Consider the following 15,404-nt stretch of genomic DNA (forward strand, 5'->3'; position numbering starts at 1 on the left):
AGGGACTCAGAGACTTGTACACCAGTGTTCACTGCAGCACTATTCACAATAGCCAAAGAGTGGAACAACCTAAGTGCCCATCAACAGATGAATGGATAAACAAAATGTGGTATATCTATACAATGGAATATTATTCAGTCATAAAAAGGAATGAAGTTCTGAAGTGGGCTACAATGAACCTTGAAAACCAGATACAAGAGGCTACCTATTGTGTGAATCTGCTGATATAAAATGTCCAGAACAGGCAAATCCATAGAGACAGAAGGTAGATAGTGGCTGCTGGGGGCTAGGGGCAGTGGGGAGGGGATGGACAGTGACTACTAATGGGTACAGGGTTTCTTTTGGGCTAATGAAAATGTTCTGGACTTCAACAGTGGTGATGGCTGCACAACCTTGGGAATACATGACAAACCACTGCACTGTACACTTTAAAAGGGTGAATTGTATGGTATGTGAATTCTCTATTGCTTTTTTTTATTTTATTGTGCTTTTAGGTGAAAGTTTACAGCTCAAGTTAACTTCTCACTCAAACATTTATTCACGTATTGTTTTGTGACACTGGTTGCAATCCCCACAATGTGACAGCACACTCCCCCTTTCCACCCCGCGTTCCTTGCGTCCATTCAACCAGTTCCTGCCTTTTCCTCTTTGCTTTTGGGCAGGTGTGGCCCATTTGGTCTTGTATACTTGATTGAGCTAAGAAGCACATTCCTCATGTGTGCTGCCTAATCTTTGTCTGAAAAGTGGGCTTTAGGAATGGTTTCCGTTCTGAGTTAGCAGAGTGTCTGGGGGCCATAGTCTCAGGGGTTCCTCCAGTCTCTGTCAGACCAGTAAGTTTGGGCTTTTTTCATGAATTTGAATTTTGTTCTACATTTTTCTCCTGCTCTGTCCAGGACTCTTTGCTGTGTCCCCTGCCAGAGCAGTTGGTGGCAGTAGCTGGGTACCGTCTGGTTCTTCTGGGCTCAGGCTGGTGGAGGATCTGGTCTCAGTGTGGTCCTTTGGGGTAATATTTTCCTTGTATCTCTGGTTTTCTTCATTCTCTTTTGCTCCAGATGGGATGGGACCAGTAGGATGTATCTTAGATGGCTGCTCCCAAGCTTTTAAGACTCCAGACCCTACTCACCAAAGTAGGATGTAGAACATTTTTTATTGTGCTTCAGGTAAAAGTTTACAGCTCAAGTTAATTTCTCATTCCAACATTTCCACACACATTGTTTGTAACTCCCACAATGTGACAGCATGCTCCCCCTTTCCACTCCGGGTTCCCTGTGTCCACTCAACCAGTTCCTGCCCCTTCCTGCCTTCTCGTCCTGCTTTGGGACAGGAGCTGCCCATTTGGTTTCATGTATCTGATTGAACTAAGATGCACATTCCTCAAGTGTGTGGTTTTCTTTGTTTTATAGAGCTGTCTAATCTTTGCCTGAAAAGTGGGTTTCAGGAATGGTTTCAGTTCTGGTTAGCACGGCATCCGGGGAGAACATTTTCTTTATGAACTATGTATACTAATTCTAATTGACCTGTATGTTCCTCTCTCAGAATAAAACATGTATTTTCAAAGTGAAAATTGAAGCCAAAGTTGTGGAGGCTCAGGCTTCACGGAGTCTAGTTTGAAACATCAAGGTAGAAGCCCAGAGCACAGGAGGGAAGTCCAAAGCCCCAAGTCCCACCTTGACCCCTTCCTATCTCCATGAACTTGGAAGTCACTCAACTTCCCTCAACTCAGTTTCCTAGATACTAAGCCCTCAGTAACCTTCAGCTACTACCATGATGATTCCTGTCTCCTGCCCTGCCTCCCTCACAACACAAGGCTGTGATCAAGTTGACATTCACCAACAACTTATTACATGCAGTGCCTTTCCTAAGCTATTTCTGCGGTGTTATGGATTGAATTGTGTCCCACCAAAATATGTGTTGTAAATCCTAACCCCTATAAAAAATCCCTATACCTGTGGTTATAATCCCATTGGGGAATGTGTCCCCCCAAAATATGTGTTGTAAATCCTAACCCCTATAAAAAACCCCTATACCTGTGGTTATAATCCCATTGGGGAATGGGTTTTCTTTGTTATGTTAGGAGACCTATCAGTATACGGTGTTTTAAGACCATCACCTTTGAGATACAAAACGAGCAGATTGGGCAGTGCAAAGCAAGCAGAGATGGGGGAAGATAGATGCCACGGCACATGAAGATCGCCAAGAGCCATGGAACAGAAACTGAAGAGACAAGGCCCTTCCCCCAGAGCTGCCAGAGAGAGAAAGCCTTCCCCTGGAGCTGGTGCCCTGAATTTGGACTTCTAGCCTCCTAAACTGTAAGGAAATAAATTTCTGTTTCTTAAAGCCACCACTCGTGGCGTTTCTGTTATAGCAGCACTAGGAGACTAGGACACATGGCTTACCTCGTCTAATCCTCACAAGCACCCTACACCCTGGGAGGGAGGCACTGTTAGCATCTCATTTTAGGGAGAGGAAACTGAGGCACAGAGAGCTTAAGAAACACCAAGGCCTCCCAGCTAGTGAATTGCAGAGACGAGATCAACCTCAATTTTAAGCAGGGAAAGGTAAACCAAGGTGAAATGGAATTCTCGTTCACCCCCATCAGATGGGCGGATGGTAAATGTTCTGACAACACCTAGTGCTGTGGAGCAACCAAAACACTGGTGGACATGCAGTTTCAGGCAAGCGTTTTGGCCAGGGATTTGGCAACTTCTCGTAAAGTTGAAGACACCCTCATGGCGTAGTGGTTAAGAGCTACAGCTGCTAACCATAAACGTCGGTGTTTCGAATCCACCAGGCACTCCTTGGAAACCCTATGGGACAGTTCTCTGTCCTATAGGGTTGCTATGAGTCGGAATCGACTCGATGGCAACGGGTTTGGTTTTTTTTGGTTTTTAGTAAAGTTGAAGGTGGATCCCCTAACGAAGCTTGCACATGTTGGCACCGAGAGTCACATACAGAAAATGCACAAAATGAGGGACCACCCCAATGGGAGACTGTGGAAGGAAACTGTAATGGACCTGGTCCTGCAGCCAGTCACAGAAGGGTCTGGACAGCATGGTGCCATTTGTATAAAGTGAAAGCAATGCAAGCCCATGTGGTGGCTATATCCATATAGGAGAGGTGTAAGAACATGTGTGTGGGGGATAACTATCAAAATCCAGGTGGTGGTTACCTGGGGGCAGGAAGGTGGGGTATAGTGTTTCCGTTCTTTAAAAGGAAGAGATCCGAGCTCACCAAAATGGTTGCTGCATGGATGCCCTGGTGAGGTCCTGGCAGTCAGGCAGGGCCCCTGGGAAGGCGAGAAAGAAAAGGCAGAAACAAAACCTGAAGTCCGCTTTCTGAAGAGAAAAAGAGAGCAAAGATCAAAGTGAAAGGTAGGCAACGGAACAAAAGACTAGAAAAAAACCACGAAAAGGGGTAGCAGGACCTGAGGGACAACCACTGTCCAAGCAGCAGCTGCACTTCACGTAGAGAAAGGCAGGAGCTGGGCTCTCCGTTGACTAGCACACTCCAGCAAATCACTGAATAGCGCCCTGGGAACCCCGCAGAGAAGCAGCTTTCTGTGCTGGCAGAAAGAGGCTAGTTTATATTTATACAAATATTCCTACTAATGGAGACCTGCAGATGGGGGAGGGAAACACTTTACCTAGTTGATGTGCCTAATTTTAAGTGCCAAGAAACAAAATCTTTTTTCTCCCAGGCTGCAATGAAATGACGCCCACAGGATTCTGGCATTTCTTTGCCTTAATCAAACACAATCACACAAGGTGCTGGTTAACTACAGTTTGGTAAATCATCAGGTTAACAATGATGACATTTGCTGTATTTTATTATATTGTATTTATACATATAAAATTCAACTATTTTATAATAATTTATATAGTGGTTATTATTTTACAAGAAATAGATCTGAAGCAGCCGTAGGAGATGTTAAGATTTGACTAAGCTAGCTGATGCGCGGACAAGTATAACCTGGGTATCTGGAAGGCTGTTTCAAGCAAGACCAGAACCCCAAGGCTATGATGGGGTTGGCACAGATGATTTCTAAGATCCTTCCCAGCTTTATAACCTTGAGCAAAGTTTGGGGTAGAGGACCCACCTGGTAAACAGGGGCTTCTTGGCTGCTCATGGGGTCCGATGGCACAGTAATACCGACAGCAATACTAAAAACCCTCTCCCCCAGCAGATGGCCCAGCTCTTCTGAACTCAGGGCCGTTCCTGGCTCTCTGAGGAGACAAGGCACAAAAGGACAGAGAAGGAATTCCTCAGAATTCCAGCCTCCTTCTCTGCATCTCAAACATCCGAGCCTCCGCAAGGAATGGGGTCCCCAGGGCTGGTGCAGGACATAGGGCCCCTGCACAGACTTCGGGCCACTGGGCTCAATGTAAGGTGGCCAGGTTTAGCAAATAAAAAAAGGGGTGTCATGCTGCTACATTCATGAACCTCGAAAAGCTGATGTTGAGTGAGAGAAGCCAGACACAAAAGACCACCTATTGTATGATACACTGATAAGAAATGTCCAGAAGAGGCAACTTCATAGAGACAAAAAGCAGACTTGTGGTTCCAGGGGCTGGGGGAGGAGAAAATGGACAGTGACTGCTAAGGGGTCAGAGATCTCCTTTTGGGGTGATGCATGTTCTGGAATGAGATGGAGGTGGTGGTTGTACAACTTTGTAAAGGTACTCAATGGCAATGCATGGTACACTTTAAAATGCTTAGTTTAGTCTTATGTGAATTTGACTTCAGTTAAAAAAAGCTTTAAAACAAATACGAGTGTACAATAGTCGCTGACATATCCATCCTATCCAATATCCAACATCTCCTTCGTGACAGATGGGTAAACGTGGTTTATCCATACAATGGAATACTACTCAGTCATGAAGAGAAATGAAGCCACTATGCATGCCGCAACATGGATCATGAAAGCATCATGCAGAGCAAAACAAGTCACAAAAAACACAAACGCTGTATGGTCTCACTTGCATGAAATAAGCAAATATATAGAAATCGAACATTATTAAGGGTTACCAAGGGTGGGAAGAGGGGGGAGAAGGGGAATTACTGTTTACGGAGCTGTTATGGATTGAATTATGTCCCCTAAAAATATGTGTTGTAAATCCTAACCTCTATGCCTGTGGTGGGAACCCTGGTGGTGCAGTGGTTAAGAGCTCTGCTGCTAACCAAAAGGTTGGCAGTTCGAATCGAATCCATCAACCACTCCTTGGAAACCCTCTTGGGCAGTTGCACTCTCTCTTACAGGGTTGCTATGAGTCGGAATCGATGGCAACTTTTTGTTTGTTTATGCAAATAAAAGAGCCCTGGTGTTGCGGTGGTTAAACCAATCGATTGCTAACCAAAAGGTTGGTGGTTTGAAACCACCAGCGGCTCCACAGGAGAAAGATGTGGCAATCTGCTTTGGTAGAGATTTACAGCCTTGGAAACCCTATGGGGTCACTGTGAGTCAGAATCAACTCAATGGCAGTGGGTTTGGTTTCTTTTCGGGTTATGCAAATAATGTGCCTGTGGCCCACCAAGGGGATTGGACAGCTTGCTAATAATACAAATAAGGTGCATGGCACCCTTGTGGGAGTGGGACCATGCAAATAAGGTATATGGAACCCTAACGAGGGGATTGGTCAGTTTTGCCATCCTGCTAGGCCTAAAAGAACAGCCAATCCCAGAGCAGAAGGGTCCTGACGACCACCAAGAAGAAGAGCCAGGAGCAGAGCACATCTTTTGGACCCAGTGTCCCTGTGCTCAGACCCTCCTAGACCCAGCAGTGAGAGAGAGCTGTAACACTGGAGTTGGCAAGATGGTGATAAGCAGCAGCACAGAAATGGCAGCAGCAGAACCAGGAGACTGGCAGGAGACGGCGCATTGAGCTTCCTGGCCCACGGAGCGAGAAAGCTGAGTGCCTTCCGGCAGGAGGCTTGCCAACCCATGGAGCGAGAGACCTGAGTGCTGTTGGGCCAAGGCCTACTGGCAGAGTGGTATGCCTCTAGGCACTTATTGGTAGAGCTAAAGAGTTTTATAACACTTCCCTGAGCAGGGCAGAGGCCAGCCAAGGAGCCAACGTCTGGAGAGAGAGGCCTGCCTCTGGGCACCAATGAGAAAAGGCTGTCCTGATTGAAGAATTGTATCCTGAATTGTAACCTGTTGCTTCCCTAATAAGCCCCGTAATCATGAGTATTGTAAGTTCCGTGTGGTCACTGCAATGAATTATTGAACCCAGCAGAGAAGTTGAGAATGCTGTGGCAGGGACAGCTGGTGTCAGAATTGGTAAAAAAGATGGAGGGTGGAGGTATGTTTGACCCCTGCCTCTTAGCAATCAGCCTTGGGCTGTTGATTTTGATTATCTTTCCCCCTTGTGAAGTTAGTGGAGGTCAGATGTCTCCGCCAAGTGACTGTTACAGAGGGATACTAGGGGCAGTTGTTTCCCTGCCTTGAAAGGTCACTGCCCCATCCACCCCCACCCTATGTTCTAGTTCCCCTTAAACGCTCCTGAATCACCGTAATCTGAAAGTGCCATCTGTTTCCTGTAGGGACCCCATCTGACCGAGGAGAGACATGAAAACCAGAAGGTTCGCAGGGTTAGTTAGTAAATAGTTATTGGCTAAAAATAAAATTATCATTGGTGCTGGCAGCTCAAAGGTGAGGAATGGAGGATACTAAACCCCTGGGACCTCTCAGGGAACGAAGCCAACCCCTTGAATGCCCACTCACTGAAGGGTGTGAAGATAGCACTCACTCGGTCAGTAGAGGAGCCACCCTCCAAGGCCCTAGTGCCCCCAGGTTTCTGTGTGCCACCGAGGAGGCCTCTGTAATCGAGGAGGCCTCTGTAATCAAAGAGCAGGCCTTCGGGAACCCCAGAGCCAGGTTCCTTTCCTCGGGCCCATGGCTTTTGAGATAGAACTTGCGATGAAACCAAGCCCTGCGTATCAGCCAGCCCTGCTTCCGTGCCCCAAGTCTGGGCCTGGACACATCCAATGGCGGGTCAGATCAGAGAGCCCAGTTCACAACTGTCTCCACGTGGGAGGCACGCTGGGAGGGTGGGGGAGACTCTGAGTTAGGAGATGGTGGTTTGTAAGGACCTGGGGGGATGGGGACGCAGGAATCCTCAGGCCTTGCCTTGTGTCTCCAATGGCAACAGACACCGGGCCCTGCAGTAACCCTAGCCTCTAAGGACATCTAAGTCACACCCTGGCTCCCAGGCTATACCCACCAAGCAACATTCAGTTTAGAAGTCAGCTTTGGAGGTCTGTGTGTTGGTTTAGTCATCTAGGTCTGCCCTGCCTTGTCCACGCAGGATCCGAGGTGGCGTAGCTTCCGTGTGACTTGCCCGCAGCCAACGTGAAGGTCACGTCAGCTGGGGAGTCACAGTGCTCGTGGTTTCTCCATCAAGCTGCTGGGTACATGTGTAGGGTGCCCCAGCCTCCCTGACTCATTCATCTCTGGGGACACTCACCAGCCCCACCCAGAGCTCACAAACAGCTTGAATCTGGCACAGGGCAGTTTTCTCTCCTGCCTCGAGTGATGAATTTCTCGAGTTCATCACCTTCCCGCCAACGTTTTATTTTGGCAAGTTTTAAACTACAGAACATTTAGGAGAACAGCACAATGAACACCCTTCACCTAGACCTGGCCCCACTGAAAGGGAACTGCAGCAGTTAGAACATTTGGTGACTGAAATACTGACGTACGGCACTTCGGAGGGAAGGATCACCTTCCCCCGCAACCACTGGACTATCATCACCCCCAAGAATTGAACATCGGAAACCCTAAGTACCCTCTCAAGTCCATTTCAACACTGGGAGGATTCATCGGTTATAAGGCAGTTTAAAGCTACTTCTCAGGGGGGAGTCTTTGGGGACTGTCTAAATTTGTCAGGAACAAAAATGCAAAGTGGAACTGGAAGACGTCACAGACTTTGGACCAGAAATGGCCCGTCAGCTGCTGAAAGGGATGCCACTGTGCAAGCTGGTGGTCCCATAGCTTGAGGACCACGAAGCCCAGGCAGGAGAGCATCCCCAGGGCTAGATACGTGCCTGAGGTGGCACTGCCAGCCCCTGCCTGGGCGCGCAGGGCTAACCCCACAGTGGCCAGGATATGCATGCCTAGGGCAACCTCAAACCCACAGGGATGCAGCAGGGCCAGGCAGTAGCTGGCCAGGGAGAGGCATTCAATGGAGAGGAACAACCAGGGCCGCCAGCCCTTGTCCAGGTAGAAGCACCAGGCCACTGGCCATGCAAAAATGGGCAAGGTGAGCCACTGGTCGAGCACGGCAGCAGGGTGTGCCTGAGTCCCAATCCGCAGCCACTGGACGGGGCCGTACAGGAGGGCCATAGCGGCAAAGACATCCTTCAGGTAACGGGCCCTTGGCGCCTCTGCCAAGCATCCCAGCGTGCCCTCATCTCTGTGGAGCCAGTACCATCCCAGGAGCACGTAGGCCAAGTTGATCAGTGAGTTGAAGGGCATGATTACGAAGGCAGGGAGACTGGCCACAGGGGCCTCTGCATAGTGCTCGTGGCCCACTTGGATGAAGACATCCTCAAAAACGCCGGTGTAGACAGTGGCCACACAGAGGCAGGCACCCAGGGCCACGTGGAACAGGGCCTGCCTTGACTCTGGCTCCATCTGGAGCCTTCTCTCCTCTGACCAGAGTATGAATCCTGGTCAGAGAACTTAAACGGTCGGCTGCTTCACAGTTACTTCTGAGTCCAGATAAACAACGTTTGTGTGAGCCTCCTCCCCTCACAGCTGGACCAGCAGAACCAAGTTCCGTGATTTCCGAAGCTGGTGCTGTGATCTTCCCCAGGCGAGGTGGTGGCAGGCTGACTGGCTGGCACCAGCGGAGAAAACGCTCTGCCTTCTTCCTTTGTGGTTACAAGAAAGAGCATGATTAGAAAGAAGGCCATCCTCAGTGATAAAAGAAAAACAGGTGTTGGTGAGGGTGTAGAGAAATTGGAACCCTCATCCATTGCCGGTAGGAATGTAAAATGGTGCAGCCATTGTGGAAAACAGTTTGGCGGTTCCTCAAAAAGTTGAACATAGAACTACCATGTGACCCTGTACTTCCAATCCTAGGTATATACGCAGAAGAAGTGAAGGCAGGAACGCAGAGACTTGTACACCAATGTTCGCTGCAACACTATTCACAATAGCCAAAAGGTGGAAACAACCTAAAGACCCATCAACAGACGAATGGATAAACAAGTTTTGGTCTATGCACACAATGGAATACTACTCAGCTATGAAGAGAAAAGAAATCCTGATACATGCCCACAACATGGATGAACCTTGAAAACACCATGCTGAGTGAAATAAGTCAGCACAAAAAGATGAATATTATATGATCTCAATTATTTAAAATAAGCAAATATACAGAAACCAAAGATTATTAGTGGTTACCAGGAGTGGGAGGAAGGGGGGAAGTAGTTTATGTTAATGGTAGTAAAATGATTTGGAGAAGATTAACCAGATTGCTTGCACGACTTGAATATAACCAAAGTTACTGAATTATACATGTAGAAATCATTGAATTGGTATGTTTTGGTAAGTATATCTTCACCACAATAAAATTCAAAAAGAAAGAAAGAAGGCCATCCCAAAAAGCGTCTCCATCTTCCAGACTCTTAGCCTCGGGGTGCACCAATGGTTTTTCCTTTTTGCACTATAGGAAGCATTGTTGCTGTTCTAATTCCCTTAAAGCCACTGCACTTAGACGTTTAACCCTTTCTAGATCTACTGTCATGTGGTGAAATGAGTTCCTTTATGTGGCCTTTTGCCTTGGTTCTTTGGAAAAACAGCTTGAGAAGTTTTTCCCCTAAACCCTGAGAAGTTACCTTTGCCCTAGTTTTCTACTACAGAGGCTTTGTTGCTTTTGTCCAGGTTGACTGATGTCTCCTGGGCAGGCTGTAAACAACTTGAGGTTTGATACCTGTTATCTGGCCCTAGGTGGTAAGCCTGCTCTGTGATTGGTCCATTTTATGTAACTTGCAGGGATGGGTCAATATACTAGACTATGCAGATGAAGTGACTATGGTCCATCAGGGGGACTGGTCAGCTTGTTGACCTGCTGGGAGGGCCATGCCTTGAAATTGACAAGGAGTTTGGTTATATATGCAGCCAACCCCACAGATGTTTCCGAAGGAAGAAAGAAGCAAAAAGGAGAAGCAGCAAGAAAGGCAAGAAGGGAGAAGAAACAGAGAGACAGGAGGTAAGAAATCTCCTAAAAGAACCATAACAAGGGTCAAGGGCCGTTAACACTGATGATAGTGAGAGGCCTGGAGGGCCCCTGCAGCTGAGTCAGTAGTGACAGCAGAAACCCACTGCTAAGAATGCAGCTAAGACAGCTAAACAAAGCTGCTACATTGGCTGTGAGCTGGGTCAGTTCGCGGTGGAGAGGCTGATGGCAGGGAGGCTGAAGGCAGAGAGGCCTGCACAGCCAAGAGAAAGCCTGTCCTGAGGGGACTGAAAGGAGACCCGCATGGCCTAGAGGGGGCATGCATGACCAAGGGGGGTATCCATGACAGAGAGGGTCTGTTTGCTTGTATGGCCGAGAGGAGCTGAGGGAGCTCTCCTGCACTGAAGAAGGGAGGGATGGACCCTCCACTTTGGGGAAGACTTCCAGACTTTGCCTGTGTGCTTTCCGATCCTGGGTTGTAGCCTGTTGCTTCCTTAATAAACTTGTATGGTCTGTGAGTTCTGTATGGCCATCGCAATGGATTATCAAACCCAGCGGAGAAGTAGAGAGTGCCGTGGCGGGGGACGGCTGGTGTCAGAATTGGTAGAAAGGTTGGAGAGTGAAAGTATGTGCAGTGCAGTGACTTATTTAATATGATAGTCTTTGTAACTCCCTCCAAGCAACTGGGTGGGACTATGCAAATGAGGTGTCTGTGGCCCACCAAGGGGACTGGATAGCTTGCTAATAATATAAATAAGGCGCATGGCACCCTTGTGGGGGTGGGACCATGCAAATAAGGTGTTTGCAGTCTTAATGAGGAGACTGTTATCCTGCTAGGCTTAAAAAGGAGCAGTTAATTCCAGAGCAGAGGAGGGACCTACTACTACCAAGAGCTAGGAGTGCAGTGTGTCCATCGGACCCATGATCCCTGCACTGACACCTCCTAGACCCAGAAGACAGAGCTGTAATGCCGGAGACGGTGAGAGATGGTGAGAGGCAACAGGAGAGAAACCGCGGCAGCAGAGGCGGCCAAGCCAGAAGACAGCATGGTAGGCTTCCTGGCTCACAGAGCAAGAAAGCCGAGGGCCTTCAGGCAGGAGGAGGCTTCCTGCTGGAGTGGGGTACCTCCAGGCACTTATACCGGAAAAAAATCCCATTGCCTTTGAGTCGATTCAGACTCATAGCAACCTTATAGGGCAGGGGAGAACTGCCCCATAGGGCTTCCAAGGAGCGGCTCGTGGATTCAAACTGCTGCCCTTTTAGTTAGCAGCCGAATGCTCAATCACTGTGCCACCAGGGCTCCCGGGTACTTACAGGCAGAGCTAAAAGAGCTTTGTAACACTTGCCTGAGCAAGGCAGAGGCCGAGGGGCCAGGGAGAGGTGTGCCTGCAGGCACAGCCGAGAAGAGGCTGTCCTGATCAAAGAGCTATATCCTGAGCCTGAATTGTAACCTGTTACTTCCCTAATAAACTCCATAATCGTGAGTATTGTCTGAGTTCTGTGTGGCCGTTGCAATGAATTACTGAACCCCAGCAGAGAAGTAGAGAGTGTTGTGGGAGGGATGGTTGGTGTCAAAATTGGTGAAAAGGTTGGAAGGTGAAGGTATGCGTGACCTCCACCTCACAGCAATCAACCTTGGACTGCTGATCTTGATTCTCTTTTATCCCTATGAAGTTAGAGGAGGTCAGATGTCTCCATGCCATTTATACAGTAGCTTTGGGCCGACGGTGATTCTCTCTTCCTCCTGAGGTCAGAGGCCTTCAGGTGCTTCTACACGAACGTTACACTCCACAACTCAAAATGCACTTTCCCACCTCAGTGGTGTTAGAATGTGGAGGTTTCCAGGCCAGCCCCAAAGCCCTTTTAACCAAATACCCCTCGGAACTAGAGACAAGTAGCCGGGTGGCACAGGAAGAGAAAGACGAAAATCTCCCCCTGCTTCTTGGGCAGTGCATGGAGCCCTCTCCCACAGCCCTTCCCCAAAATGCCATCCAGCCCCAAACCACCTTCTTTTCTTTGCCCACGATAAAACCTTCCATTTCCTTGCAATCACAGGCCAGACCATTTAAAGACAATATGGAACTATCGCTGATTGTCAACTGCTTTGAGGGCAGCTGTGGTGTGAGTTGGCCTAGAAGCCGAGAATGTGTTAGTCTCAAAGGGAAGAGGCCTGGAGCCCTGAAAATGACTCAGCCAAAGAGGGTGGGCGGCGGGTGAGTGGTCCTAGGGTTCAGCACGGTTTGACACCAGACTGGTTGGCACAAACTCTGGTCACCCTCCCACTTACCACCTGTGTGACCTCAGTTTGCTCACCAGCAAAACAGGGATGCTGTCAGCACCTCCCCTGCAGGTGCTTTGTGTGGAATCCACCTGTCCTACTTGCCATTTCACTCCTCAGCCGCCAGTGTGGTCAAATATCCATAGGATTGAATGGGATCGTGTCCCCCTGCTCGCCATTCTCTGTGGCCAGCTCCTCACTGTGCACTCGCTACAGGGCCCAATAAGCACCTTCCCCATCCAGCCTCTGCCAGCTCCCCAGGCTCAGTCTCTCTTCTAGTCTTCTAAGCCCTGGGCCCTCCTGCCCCCAGGCCACTGCAGAGAGCTGCTTCCCTGGGCTCCTGGCAGCTCACACCCCCAACCTGGCTGTCATTTCCTCTTGGTCTAGGGTCGGGTCTCCACGGGCACTTCCCCATTCGGCTGGCTCTGGGTGGTTTCAACCAAACTATGCCAGCGGAGTCCCTGCCTGGCATCTCCAGGCCCTCCCCTGCACCCATCTGGGGCCTGCCGCCCAGGCTTTTGAGGTCTTATGCTGCCTCCACTGGCCTGACCCTCCTGTCTTCCCGGAAGCAGGGTGGAAGGACAGGAGTCAAACACTGTCTTCTGGCTAGGGGGAGGGGGAAAGGTGGTGGTGGAAAGGACTCTTCATTTCTGGTGCCTGGGCAGAGTCCACCTGAGCCCAAGGGAAAGCTGAAAGTGATGTCACCAAATGAACGCCCTAAGTCCACAGAAAAGCCAGGCTCCTAGATCATCCATACACCTGAATTGCCATGACCCTTGTTATGGGCACTCAGAGCTTCCCTCGCTGCCTGACAAAGGCTGAGGGCTCTACAGCCTCAGACATCGAGTTCTTGCTGGGCAAAGCCTGACAGTCTCCTGGCTAAGATGGTTCCTGTGGGTAAATGCGCCTTGGGATACTTCTGCTTCCCATGACTTTATTGTTGAAACAAGAGCCAGTGTCACCACCAGGCTAGGGAACAGTGGTGCCTTCTTCGGCCTGTGACATTTACAACCGCTTGCTGTGCCCCCAGACAGCCGTGACTGCCTTTCCACAGATAAGGCAACGCCAGCCTGGAGGCTGGAACGTGAGCCCGCAGCTCAGATGTCCCAGGAGCCCTGGCAACCACAGTACTTCCTGAACCCTGGGAAAAGCACTGAGTGTGCACAAGGCCCTGGAAACCCACCTCTCTCAGCTTCCTCATTTCACAGGGGTAAGGTGAAGGGGCCAAGGTCACATGAGGCAGTTGGTGGCACAGCCAGAGGTAGGGAATGCCCCAGCCTCCTGGCTGCCCCAGTGAGAGCTTGGCTTCTTTGGCTGTACAGTGGACTTCTCCGGCGTGTTGGTGTTCCAACTGCTTCGAACCCCTGTTGAGAACTTGCAGTTCTAACATGGGGTTGCTGTGAGCTGGAACTGACTCCATGGCACCTAACAACAAGTTCCCAGGAGATGCTGATGCTACTGGTTGGGGACCAATTCTGAGAACCACTAGTAGAGGCCCCAAGGCCAAGCCCGTTGCTGTCCAGTCGATTCGGACTCATAGCGACCCTATAGGACAGAGCAGAACTGCCCCATAGAGTTTCCAAGGAGCGCCTGGCGGATTCAAGCTGCCGACCTCTTGGTTAGCAGCTGTAGCACTTCACCGCTACGCCAACAGGGTTTCTAGTAGAGCAATGGCTGTCAAAACGTATTAAACGTAAGAGTCACCTGGGGATCTTGTTAAACTGTAGATTCCCATTCAGTATATCTGGGCTGGAATTGGAGCCCTGGTGGCGCAGTGGTGCAGAGCTATGGCTGCTAACCAAAAGGTTGGCAGTTCAATCCGCCAGCTGCTCCTTGGAAACCCTATGGGGCAGTTCCACCCTATCCTATAGGGTCTTTATGCGACGGAATCGACTGGAAGGCCACGTGTTTGGGTTTAGTTTTGGTTTTGGAGGTAGAAATGCATATTCTGGGCAGGGCTTGGAACCGGAAGGAACTGGTTCGAAGCCCTGCTCCAGACCCTTTCTCAATTGCGTTTTTACAAATGGATAAAATACATAAGTCGCAAAATAAATTCACGTTGAAAGGCAGTCATTTAAAATATGTTTGGAAATATGTGATTTAATAAAATATGTGCTTTTTTATAATCACATTAAATTACAAGATCAACGTTACTTCAGAGTAGTGCTTTTTTATAATCACATTAAATTACTAAGAACTCGTTACTTCAGAGTAGTGCTGAGTGTGAAAGAAACGTGAAGACAGCTACAACAAAAACAAAGCGGTATGAAATCATCTGTGATTTCTGTTGGTGATAAAGTCCCAGGTATAGCGAACGTTCCTGGGCTTTGCTGCCTACGTTCGTAATTGCCGGAAATGCTACGTTCAGGGAGAGATTAGTGAAAATAAAGATGGAATAAAGCAGGAAAAAGATCTGTGCCCGGCCCACGCTCCCAGCCCTACAGCAGGCGTCCTGTCCTGGAAGTTGGAATGATGGCGCAACCCCCTGGATCGTCAGCCTCCGGGGGGCTTCTCACAGGGGGGCGATCGCAGTACCCACCTCGCCAGGTTCTGGTGAGAGATTACCGTGTTGGCGCGAAAACGCTAGCGAACGCCATCCGGGTATTTTGCCTTTCTCGCTCTGGACTTGCGGAGATTCAAATTCCGAAAAAGGGCGGACCAGACACGCGGCCATACGCATGCGCGCCGGGCGCGGCGGCTCTGGGAAGAAAGCTGGATGACGCCAGGGGACGCGAGGTGTCGTGAAGCGACGCGGAGCCGTTCCGCGCCCGCCCGAGTGCTGGGCTGCAGCCCCCGTACCTCCGGCCGGGCTGCCCACCCTACTGGGTGGAAGGCGGCCCGGCGCTCGGGCTGCCCCCGGGAGTGCGGCCCGCCCCGCCTTTGTTTGAGTCCGGGCGCCGGAAACGGAGCCCGGGGGCGGGGCCGTGAGGGCTGGCTTCTGGGTGG

At 49.7% G+C, this 15,404-nt stretch overlaps 1 protein-coding gene across 1 annotated transcript; it reads right to left on the reverse strand.

Annotated features, from left to right (window-relative positions):
- Window positions 1–262: 262 nt before the first annotated feature.
- TMEM187 (transmembrane protein 187) lies at window positions 263–15,383 on the reverse strand. Its single transcript, XM_049871387.1, has 2 exons — window positions 14,998–15,383; window positions 263–8,870 (listed from the first exon to the last, which is right to left on the reverse strand). Exon 2 carries the CDS (start codon window positions 8,629–8,631, stop codon window positions 7,840–7,842), a length of 792 nt encoding a protein of 263 aa, XP_049727344.1. The 5' UTR covers window positions 8,632–8,870; window positions 14,998–15,383; the 3' UTR covers window positions 263–7,839.
- Between the last annotated feature and the right edge of the window lie 21 nt (window positions 15,384–15,404).

This window comes from Elephas maximus, chromosome X, assembly GCF_024166365.1.
Source record: "Elephas maximus indicus isolate mEleMax1 chromosome X, mEleMax1 primary haplotype, whole genome shotgun sequence".
Lineage (NCBI taxonomy): Eukaryota > Metazoa > Chordata > Mammalia > Proboscidea > Elephantidae > Elephas > Elephas maximus.

Bases quoted from the DNA above. Each gene is read 5' to 3' on its own strand.
- TMEM187 (XM_049871387.1), bottom strand. From the start codon at position 8,631: ATGGAGCCAGAGTCAAGGCAGGCCCTGTTCCACGTGGCCCTGGGTGCC.